Source organism: Amblyomma americanum, chromosome 10 (genome assembly GCF_052857255.1).
Source record: "Amblyomma americanum isolate KBUSLIRL-KWMA chromosome 10, ASM5285725v1, whole genome shotgun sequence".
Lineage (NCBI taxonomy): Eukaryota > Metazoa > Arthropoda > Arachnida > Ixodida > Ixodidae > Amblyomma > Amblyomma americanum.
The window spans coordinates 2,847,361-2,859,413 of NC_135506.1; the positions used below are offsets into that span (position 1 = coordinate 2,847,361).

At 49.0% G+C, this 12,053-nt stretch overlaps 1 protein-coding gene across 2 annotated transcripts in view; it reads right to left on the reverse strand.

The window, feature by feature from the left end:
- Window positions 1-2,383, reverse strand: part of eya (eya transcriptional coactivator and phosphatase 2) — a 100,208-nt gene extending 97,825 nt beyond the window's left edge. Inside the window, exon 1 of one of the 2 annotated variants that reach the window (XM_077641275.1) lies at window positions 2,084-2,383. In XM_077641275.1, coding sequence (XP_077497401.1) covers window positions 2,084-2,242 — 159 coding nt within the window. In that variant the 5' untranslated portion in view covers window positions 2,243-2,383. The remainder of the gene's footprint in view (window positions 1-2,083) is intronic. The other variant, XM_077641276.1, reaches the window with a different exon arrangement.
- Between the last annotated feature and the right edge of the window lie 9,670 nt (window positions 2,384-12,053).

Consider the following 12,053-nt stretch of genomic DNA (forward strand, 5'->3'; position numbering starts at 1 on the left):
TGGACCGGCGACATGTGCTTGTAGAACAAATATAACAACGAAAGGCGGGCTAGTTGGTTCGTACTTGAATGCATCTTGTAACTTGCCCACCTCTACCCTCAGTCGTTGACAAACAGGATGCTTCCTGTCAACGCAGCTCGTAATAGGCTCCTTTGCTGTGTAAAGCGATTACGTGAAGCTCTCTATGCTGAATTTCGTCTTCGTCTTTATGAGAAGCACTCATGTGGTGCCATCGAAGCATCATGCCTAAGCCAAAATTTGACTCACCAAACCTCTTCCGTCTTCGTACCACACCGCTAAGAACATTCCGGCGCCGTACCTGAAGAACACTACATCGACGCGGTAAAACGTATCGACATCACTACATTATCCACAGTATGCAACGCACAAGCACGGCAGGAGGTGACGTCACGCTCGTGGTGACGTCACACCAGTTATATATATATACGTTATCCGGTGTTGGCTTGTGTGATGCCTCAGCTTGTGTAGCCTCTTCTCATCTTGCGGAGAGTGCAAGTGTCTAGAGCGATGCTGACTGCATCGCTGCATCGCATAGCAGTGTTTAGAGCACGCATGATTGCTGAATGGAAATTGCGGCATTCTGCTTTGGGAAGCTCAACGTGTCCGATAGTACCTTTCATAACCACCAGACATGACACAGTACAGAAGTCTTATCTTGGTGCGGTAACCTGTTATCAGTCAACATCGATGTCCGAATGACCAAATAGGTACTCCTAGTTGATTTGTTTGTCCATCACATGCAGTAAAATATCGCCATATAACACAACAGGTTATACGACGAGACAAAGATTACGGTGTAAGCGCTATATGCTCCCTGAGCGAAGCATGGCGCTGTCAGGCCATAAATAAGTGGCGGTTTTTTCCGGGATCTTCCGCTTACGCCCATGAGGGGCCCTGTTCTCTTTGCGCATATGATCGAACAATTACGGCTATGCTCTTGTTGGAGGTACGTATCGATTCAGTTCCGTACAATTTGCTTTTTCTTTTTTACAGGCTTACAGAAACTATGTGATGGGCACCAGCCTAGAAATGTGTTTAAGTACATCTCGATTATAGTCACCTGATGTACAGCAGCAGCGTAGACATCAACACAACAAAGAAAAAAAAAATCCTCTCATACCAGCTCCCAGTAAAACCGAGTACATCAATATATAGGACATATAATACTATACACACCGAAGAAAAAAGGAATGTACAAATAGCCTCAAATAACAAGTTGTGCAAAAGAACCGAAGACTTTCAACGCGCGTATCTGTCCGACATCAACGGACGCGTTTTTCGCTAGCGGTGCAGTGATCCACCCAAGGTGGGATGTTGAAGGTGTTCGCAGAAATGGGTGAGGGATGCATCAGCTCAGGTTCCGTTTCTTTTTCAGATAAAGCACTGGCGCTCAGACAGGTTTGTGCCACGCAAGTTGCGCCTGAATTCCTTTATTATGGCCTACGATTTTTGCCACCGCTGCAGTTTTGCTTACTTTCGAGCAAGCATGCTCGCTCTGAGTACAAGTCATGTGGTAGCACAGCTGTCTGCTGTCCCTATGCGCTGACTTGCAATTCCGCCTTCGCTCTATAGGCTGACGGCAACAGCTACGAGAACCAGTCAGAGCCACATTTTCCTGATGACAGCTGCGGTATACGAATTACGCTAGTGAAGTCACTGCTCTTGATCATGGAAGAAAGTTCGTTTTCCACAGCCAACTAGTCGCTTCGTAAAAAAAAAAAATGCAAAAATGTGGGTGGGGGTCGCGTTTACTAGTGCAAATGCATTTGTTATGTGTGCAACATCTTCCTCATGTCTTTTTGTGTTCGTTTTTTTCTCCCCTATTTTTTACGGTGCAGGAAGGCCAGCCAGTTCACCTCTTGCGTCAGTCGATCATCACGTCATCAAACCTAATAATAACAATATAATCTTTGCTGCCGCATCTGTATTATGTACACACACTAAATCTTGCCCCCTTAATCATATTTGAGCCCCGGAAATGCAAGGTGTGGGTCTTGCACTAACTGAGAATAGATGCATTTGAATCAAGCGGGTGCAAGTTTGCGAAGAATCACCGCCTAACCTGGTTTGTCGGCGCCAGCTGAATCCTGGTCGGTGCGCAGCGCCCGCCGGCGTTCCTCCGGTTGCCGTTAGTGGCGCCGCAGACGTGGAGGTGGTGGTGATTCGTCGTCTGGTGAGAAGCGGTGACCACCGTAGCGGAGTGCGCCACTCCGTAGAGCATGCTACGTGCGCCGCGCGCGCACACAGGACCCCGCAGAGCCGGGCGCAACCGACACACACAAACACGCACGCACGTAGCACTGAAGGCGCTCGCAGCCCCCTCTAGCGGCGCGGGACCGACCACAACGCGCGCCCAGGCCACGACTCCCGGGGCGTTGCCTCCAGCTCCGGCGACTGGGACCCACGCCGCGAGAGGGGGAGAGGGCAGCACCGAGCAGAGGGAGGAGAGTACCAGGGCAGCGGGAAGTTGCGTGCAGCGTGCGGCGAGGGTAACTGAACGCCGGATTCCATAATTGTATTCAGTTGCAATTATCCTTTAAACCAAGGTTGCGTAGCTTGTAGTATCACGGTGTATTTTCTGCATATCTTGTGCATGGTACAAAATATGGACCTCTTAGTTTTTATATATTTATTCACTACATTTCGCAAGCGAATTAATATGCGCAAGATGCAAAAATGTAAACCAGGATTAAACCAACAACCTAACATGAAGAACATAATAAACGTTCATGGTTGTTTTCAGCATATGCTGCCGCGATAGTGTGGTGATTTGCAGTTTGCAGTGTTGCATGTACTGTATGATGATGATGATGACCTCAGGCTTGATGTCACATACCCACGGCGGGGGATTGGCCAGGGTACATTGCGGATACAAGCACTCATGGATGTATGGAATATCTGCGGAGCTTAATTTCTTTCTATCTTTGGCAAAAATTCGCAAAGCAAGGAATCTAGAAAGGGTTCGCATCATGAAGTCATGACAACTGGCTTAATCTTCACAGCTTTCGAATGGTTTATGTAAAGAGAACCCGATTATCGCTAGGCAGAGGATCATTCACAAGGTGCCGAACTTTGTAACGATTGTTTCAGAAATTCATTCCTTTCCTTCCGTGCTGTTGATAATCCCCACCTCCTTCCTCCATGGCTACTGCAGTCGGCCGCTGACAATTCATACTTAAGCGTCAGTACTGACGTGAAACGACGCAGCTTGAAATAATATAAGAAAAACAATTGATCAGGAGAAATGGTTTTGAAAATGCGTTCCCAGTTTTCTGCTCCATGATCCCTTCTCGGTGCAGCTACTTTGTCGACGCCGAGGTGAAAATAAGCATGATAGTGGACTTGGAATGTGAATTACGAGTTCCCAGGCAACACGAAGCGCATCATGTTTATTGGTCGTTTTTTTTTTTTTTTGCACGAAAAGCTCGAAGACATTACGTTTGCTGCACTGCGTTAGAAGTAACAAAAACTTCCTTATGAGGACATAACGTTTTTTGTTTGTTGTTGATTTTTTCACCCCAAGCACAATACTTTGCGCTTCAAACATTCCGAGTACTAATACCGGGTCCTCCAGGCCTTAGTTTCCGTGCGCAAAAGGAGGACCCAGATGAAGCAAGAAAAGGATGAGACCGGGGCGAACAGCTATGCGAAGTAACGGATTAGAATCCACCGAAGTCGCATTTTACAGAGCGCACCACAAACCGAGAGCTGCAGCTTTGATCCTCATTGCACGCAACTAGCGCGGCGGAGAGCGGAGCAGCTGGCCTGGGTTCCAGCACGGGGTGGAGTTTGCCGGCTGAAAAAGGGCGTGGCCTCTGAGAGCAATAAGCCCCGCCTCCACACAGGTGTGTGTGCATGCCGGCTTTCTGCGCAGTAAGCCGCCTTCACCCCACCCCGGAGCGTCGATGATCGATCGATTAGTTCGCAGCGGCAGTCAGTGGTGGTTGTTTGCTGCCCCCCACTGCGACGCCGCTGCCTCGCGTCCGTTCCTGCCGTTCCGCGTTTTCCGCCGAGACGGGTGCTTTGCCGCAGCACCTAAGTGGATTGCGGGACCCGCGCGCGCCGACTGCCCATCGGACGCATTTGTGCACCGTTGCTGTCGCGGGAGAAATGCTCTGCTTTTTAAGCGTCGCTGTCTGAACCGCTGAGCGTTAAGGCGCTTGTTTGCGATTCCACTGACGCCCTCGGCGCCAGGGGAAAGCACTAAAGGGCGAGGGTACGTTGGCGGTGGTTTTGTGTTTCCTGTATGTGCTTGCTGTGCGCCCTTATGTCTTTCAAGATGTTTCTTTCGAGACCGTCTCCCATACGAATGAGTTCGGGCTTCTGCTGTTTAGCTGGAGCACAGAGAGGAGTTTGAAAGAGCTTTTACGAGTTCTTCGGAAGTGAGCGCAGAGCGACATTATATCAGTTAACTGCAATGGTACTTACCGTGCCATTTGGAGGCTTTCGTCACGAATTCCCAGGCTCTAGCATACAACACGCACTACACATTGCGTAAACGTTTCTGTTATGGGTGCTAGCCATTATTTCCCCGAATGCAAGGACCCACAGACGTTACTGGAAGTAGAAATATACAATAAACCAAATGCTCGAGGTCACTCGCATTTTCTGGCACTGGTATAGCGCCGTAATGCAAAGCAGGTGGAGAAGTATGCAGGCACAGCGGAAGTGAATCCGCTTACACCGAAGTGGAAAATACATTGAGGCCATAATGGGAAAAACAAACTATGGTTCGAATTTATTCCTCATTGCAATCAATGCATGTGCAAACCACGTACAGCGAATAAACTGACATAGCGAAGGAAAACTTCCCATGGCAATCCGGTCTATGCTTTAATTAGAAATACAGTAGGTTATTATGAAGCGAGACAACTTTTCCATTGTTTTTGTTACGCTTCTCTGCAGAAAGGTAAGCTCCCGTAGAAGCCCTGTATTCATCCAGGCTATTTTCGTCTGCCACTTCATCATTTTCTGCACCTTCTTCCAAGCACACCTCAAGAGCATGGACAGCCTAACCCTGCACCTACTCTCCCATGCACGTTGCTTACACTGTACGTACGGAGTGCAAGTTGGTGAATACATGGGCGCTCCTGTCTCTGTATAGAAATATGCTGACACGGGGAATTGCAAATTCAACCGTATAATCCATTTCACGCACTAATGATATTAGTAAATACGTATACTCAACGTGTTAAAAATTAATCACACAACTGGCAGTCCTGCGTACTTTGTACAGCTTTTGATGAAAATGGAAATTTTGTTCTCTTGGACTTCGGAGGCATTGGTTGAGTGTGACAGTAAAGCCCGAAATATTGCGCGTCGTCAAATCACGAGTTCACGGTTTGAAACCTTGGCTGTGTCCTATGCTGCAAAAAGGTCGGACGGAAGGGGATTACGAGGTGGCAGAAACGGAGCTCAAAGCTCTTGTGTCGTCCCCGCCTTTGACGAGACTGTGGATGATTATGCGAAGGGCTGCCGAGGTTGTTGTTGCCAAGGTTAGCTGCCGAGTGTTTAGAACACCGGAACGCAGCAGTGTACTGATGGCGGTGCTGTAGTACCAGCGTTCTTTTGATGAGCCTACTTTTTACATTCCCTATACGGCAGATGTCCTTCAAAAATCGTCATTCTCACTTGCTCAAATGCGAAATTTAACTGTTGTGGCACCTGCGCTGTTCGGATGAAGTTCCAAAGCCTGCTCAAAACTTGAAACGGCGGAGAAGCAGAAGTTGCAGGGGCCACCGGCAGTTCATCATCAGTTCAGCCTGCGTCTGCTCACCTCCGGAAACTGGCCGCAGAGCATTCCCGGATTCTGATTCGTAGTTTCGTAACAAACGCAGTTCAAGAATTATACCGCTCCGGTACTTGAACAAATGGCGTCTGCTTGTATTTGCAGTGAGTGTCAGATTTACTGTGTGCCTTGAGTGAGAATCAACCGCTTGTGCTTTTAATAATCGTTCTTTGCATACAGTAAATGCGCGATACGATGGCGTGCCTTTATAGCGAAGGTACCAATATAGCGAAGTTTCGTCCCTGCCCCGAGCGGCTTCACCTCAGCAAGGTGCTGAAACGATGGCAACACCAGCTTTTTTTTTTTTGCGAATTGCAAAAAAAAATTACAAGACACCACAGCGCCTGTGGTGCCTTATCATCGCACCGGGCACCATCTCTTGTTGTGGCCCGGTCTCCTTCTTTGTGTGAGTAAGAACGAGGTTCTGCTTACTCGTATACATGTCTGCTGTTACGAAAATACCTCGGTGCAGTCGGCGACGCGTTCAACTGGCTGATTTGTTGCCACCGCTCAGTACCGAACTAGAAACACTCCGCTCTTAATCCGCGGGCACAGCTGACACCGCGTCCCCGATCGCGGTTCTCAAAGAGGACGAGGGGCCGCGATTAGCAAGCAAGCGTGCTGATGGCCCCCTGGCGGCTGCCAGAGCAGCAGAGCAACGGTCCCATCAGTAAGTGAACGGGCTTCATGACGTCGTTCCTTATCGGCGCAATCTCTGCGCTGTCCTCTCCTGATGGTGGGGGACCAGCTGCTGCCGTCGCTTGGTGCCCGTCGCAGAAGAAGCAGTGCGCGCGGGGACAGAGCTGCATAGCGCGCCGCTGCTCACAAGGCGAGTCCTTTCACGCGTGCTGCCTTCCGGAGAGAGAAGCGCGCGCGACGATAGCGATCTGGCTCGTCGTTGTCGTCCGCTCATTCCGCGCAGTGCTTTTCTCCCTCCGCCTCGTGGCAGCGGCAGGAAAAGGCGCGAGCTTTGGCTGCCTCCAAAGAGGCCGGACGGTTGGACGAGGGAGGGGCCGGGGTGGGGGAAGGAGGGATAGACCCGGGCCGGCTGCAGGGCCCAGACGGGCGCCGACGCGCTTTCCCTTTGCCGTCCTTCAAGATCTGTCCTCTCTTTTTTTAATCCCTGGTGCTTGATACTTGTTTATGCCTGATCTGGGCTCGGGTCCCCATTTATTAATTGCCCCTTCGAGTCGCTGTGCCTATGGCGTCGCCCGCAGCGCCGTGGACGCCGTCGCGTGGCCTGTCGCCGCGAGCGAAGGCAGCTGACGGACCTGCAAAGCGGGAGCGTGCGTGCGTACCCTGTGGGAAACTCGCGAGATCCCTGGGGGAGATATTAACGGTATGATATCGCGCGGCGAGACGTTAATGGTTTCCGCACGTCGTTTAGCGAAGGCGCTGGAGGAGAAGCTCCGGTAGTGCAGACAGGACAGTGCAGTTACGTAGGCATCCGGCTCACCCCCTCTGCAGACGATGCTTTGGCATCTGCGTCCGGTGACCATTTAACATTGTCCCAGATGCCCCCAAATCAGAAAGGAAGCACCACTGGCCTCGACTTAAGTACCCGAATCGCGACGGGACCGTGGCAACTGGAGATACTATCAGCTGGACGGAAATTAACTGCTTCCGGACGTCGCCTGAAATCTGCGGAAAGGTTCAGTTTACAAGAGGCTCTCTACACGCACATAAGAAGACGAATGAAATCACAAAACTATCACATTTTAACACAACCACAACACAATTAGGATCTTCAAAATGTAGCAATCACCAAAGGTTAGTATTAATCATCACCGACTAACCAGCACAACCTTGTAGTAGAATGGATAGTTGGGCTAGTTGGTATGCGTTCATTTTGGGTAAAAAACAGCGCGAACGGACGAAAGACCGGGAACAAGGAAACACACAGACGAGCGCTGACCCGCAACAACACTTTTTAATTCAGAAAAAAAAATACTTCTAACAATCACGTCACCTAATAAATAGCTCCAGCTTACCTGCCCAGAGTACAATCTTGGGACCACGTCATAGGTCAATGGCTAAAGTACCCCTACTCCCCGATAGCAGGACCGCCGAGACAACCAAAACACACACAAAAAACAGCAAAAACCAAAAACATTAAAACAAATCACGTCTTGTCCATAAAGCAATCTCTTACTGACCAGCAATAAGGAAGGCTGAAGTAAATTCAAGATGGTTCTTTGCGTTTCTTCGGAGGGGCACAGGACCTCTCCAAACGTGAATTCGACGGTGTTGAAGGAGCAGACGATGATTGATGCCAAATGATGGAGACAAAGAGAAAATATATTTACAGGATGTACAAGGCAAACTGCGTTACAAGTTGAGTCACACAGACAGTCAAACTAACTTAAAAGAAAAGATCTCACACAGAGAAACTCGACAAGACCTTACTCATCGACCCGAGGTTAGAGTCTAGGTCTGTACAATTACGTGCCACTGCACGGAGCCTCTAGCTCAACTAGACAAGACCAGACAAGACTGCCCTCCAGTGATTTTACATGCAATTTTAAAGCTTTTGCAAACAAAGAAGTTAGGGCGGTCATATTCGAGGCCCGCCCTAAGCTTCGATAACCAATGGAGGTAGCCACAGCCCCTGAAGGTTGGGCCCAACTTCGAGCCCAGGGCTTGGCTGAAAAGAAAAAGAAACACATACAAAAAACATTCCGAAAACCCTCTCCGGGGGGGGAGAGTTCTCGTCCTTATTGCTTGATGCTTTTCCCTTCCCTGCCGCACCCGCACGTCGCCTCTCGAAGGATGAAAAGTTGTTTTTCAGCTAATTGGCGGGACCACTGATCCACTGGCTCGCCGCAGGATTGTCAGACGGCGGAGAACCGCGACGCTTCGGTGCCATCGAGAATGCCAAAAAAAGAAGAAAAAAAGAGGCCTATCGCGGAATGCGAGGTTGTCCGCATTCTGCCGCAGTGGGAATGCTGCCGCATTTGCACGCTCCTGGCGGCACCAAAGTCCCAGTGCGCAGAAGCGAAATTGGTTTCCGCACGCCCTGTCGGTACTGACGCCGACCCTTATGAAGACCAAGCGGCGCCACGTGCTCGTTGTGTGCGCCTCGCATGCTTTCTTGGCGCGCTTAACAAAGCCAGGTGTCTTTGGCCGTCACAGTGGTCAATCAGCCAGTGCCTCCTGCGCTTTTGCCACTGCTTGCGGAGGTAGGGAAAGGGGGGGGGGGGGAGGCACGCGGGTAGGGGGGGGGGGGGGGGCGTAGACAGCCGGTGGCCCGCAGTGACCGGAAGCTAGGGGAATAAAAAAAAAATGTACGCGTTGGTGAAGCCAGTGAAGCGCGGCCTTACAGCTGACTAACGCATTCATCCTGTCTTTTTGGGATATGGTATGCTTCCGTTAACTCAGAAGTACTTGTATTTGGGCGTGTTGGTTCATATCTTTTCAGGTGGACACAGGGGCGCAACAAAAACACACGGACATAGAAGTAGACAGGGACGAGCGCTTAACTCCCTTGTTGTCTTATCTATATATGACGAAATAAAATGCGCTTGCGCGGGACTAAAGGTCTGCACACTTTCTCGCAGTCTTGGCAGTGCTGCTTAAGATTGGAATTATGTTGAATCCGAAAGTGATCGAAGTTGTTCCCTAGGCGAATATTAATGATAGGGCCGGAATGATTTTTCATCGACTTTCAATCCAAAAAATGTCCCTTGACTATAATATGTTTGAACAGGCCACCATCTGGTGCAATGCAGATTTGGCATTTATTTCATAGGCACAGTTCTGGGGTGTTCTTGATCATGGTGTCAGGGGTGGAGTTGCAGAACTGCCTGATTTTTTTTTTATGTTTTCTGATGTTGTTGCGGTTTGGTGTCTGACATACTTGATCCTTGACGTATATATCCCCAGGGGAAGAAATCGGGCGGAGTTAAATCTGCCGACCGTGCCGCGGCCAAGCAGTGGGCCCATATGCTGTACAATCCACGGCTGCGCGAAGACTTCATCCAGCCATTTGTAAGCTTTTCCTGCTGCCGTGCGCAGGAGCACCATCATGCTGGTACCAAATATCCTTGATCCTAGCTAATGAAACTTCCGCAAAGAAATTCCTCAATTTCCCCAACAAGGATATCGTTGACATATCTTCCGCATTTAAGCGTGTTACCAAAAGACACGGGGCCAAAGATAGACCCACTGCAAATTCCACACCACACATTAACCGACCACTGCTAGCTGCACGTACGTGGTACGGATGACGTTGCCTCTTGTTCAGTATTCTCCGCAGTGAAGACTTTTACACTCCAGCTTCAGCATCCACACTACGAACACTTGCATGAGGGTCTGAAGAGAATTTTCGCGCAATATCTGTCTCCACGCCCTCGCCCAGGTTCGAAGATTTATGTCGTTTCTTCGTAAAAGTTCGTCTGTCTCAGCGTCTCGATCATATGCAGGCACAATCGTCATTGAGCTCGGACGCTTATCTGGATGTCAGCGTTGAAACAGCTCAACTGCCCGCTTTCTATGTCCACTTGACGAACCTAGACCAGCGCATTACATACGTACTACATCTCTGGTCACGGTGCGCAATTGTGGAGCGAGATGCGGCCACCCGATACTGCGACCACGAAGCGAGGCGCACATGGGGGGTGCGATATCAAAAGAGCGAGCGGGGCCAGTGCGAGAAGAGCCGTCGTCTAAAGAACACATGCGTAAACTTGCTTCAATATAGCCAAGGTTGTTTTTCTTTTCTTTTTTACCTATACTCAGTTTTTGTCCCCGTGTGATGTATCCGCTATTATTCGAACATTGAACTTTAAAGTTCTAGTATCATCGTTCAATTCGGAAACTACTGCGAGGTCATTTGCATACAAAGGCAAAATTGTAGCAGCCGTCGTGGCCTCTCATCGTTCTCACGCGCTTTGCCCTTGCCTTGTTTATAGCATAATCAAAATGCGGTCTTCTTTTCTTTTTCGCAGCCTTTGACGCTTTATCGCTTCGGCAACGCTCGGCCAGCAGCATGCATTTGCGGCGTCATACGATAAGAGCCGCATGCCCAGATCCCTACATCAGGCATAACGCCCTGTCGCGGGCCGCAGCCTCGCTGCAGCCGACCTTGTTCATCCACCGCACGCTTGAGAGCAGCACAATAACTGAGTGCAAGCGCCCAGTCACGTGGTATTTTTTCATATTTCGCGCGCATTCTTTGAAACGCGGAAAAAAACGACCACGTGTGATTTATCGTGTAGGAAACATTTTTTTTTAGAGGTCCCTGAAGGTGCTCTACAACTTTGCTAAGCATATTTGGAGTCTGCAGCCAATACTTAATTTAACATATCTAATCAATTAATGTGAGGGTAATAAAGAATAGCCTGAGTAACATCTAGGCTAGTGCCAATATTATGCATTCGGTTCAGTTCGCGTCCGAAGTTATTTTCATTTTTAAAACCTTGGCTCAAGTTATATGCATCGCCTTCGTTCACCGTGTTCATCGAACAACTTGCTCCACCGCCGTTATACCATCATTCCTGACTCTGGAAACTCGACTACTGATCCGGAGTTCCCGGGTTCGAACCCGACCGCGGCGGCTGCGTTTTTAAGTAGGAAAAACGCTAAGGCGCCCGTGTGCTGTGCGATGTCAGTGCACGTTAAAGATCCCCAGGTGGTCGAAATTATTCCGGAGCCCTCCACTACGGCACCTCTTCTTCCTTTCTTCTTTCACTCCCTCCTTTATCTCTTCCCTTACGACGCGGTTCAGGTGTCCAACGATATATGAGACAGATACTGCGCCATTTCCTTTCCCCCAAAACCAATTATTATTATTTTTATTATTATTATTATTATTATTATTATTATTATTATTATTATTATTATTATTATTATTATTATTATTATTATTATTATTATTATTATTAAATTTCACAAGACATGGCTAGGTGACTTGGGCCACCGCCCGATGTAAAGGGTTCAGCCGCATCCATCCATCCATCCATCCAGGTTGTATCGACGTTGTATCCGACTATATATACTCCTTTAGAAATATTTCTACAGCTAAAAGCCGAAAACCTAAGACTCATTACCTTCGTATCTTTTTTAAAAGGAACTCAAAGTTTAGTAAAATGAGCTTTTGGGCAAGTTAGTTGCTTAGCTTGGACATAGCTGCAGCCCGAAAAAAGAAACGGCCACATAGGGAAGAAAACACACAATACACGGGCAATCGCTGCCGTTTTTGGCTGCGGCGGCCGCGTTTCGATGGACGCGAAACGCAAAGGAGCGC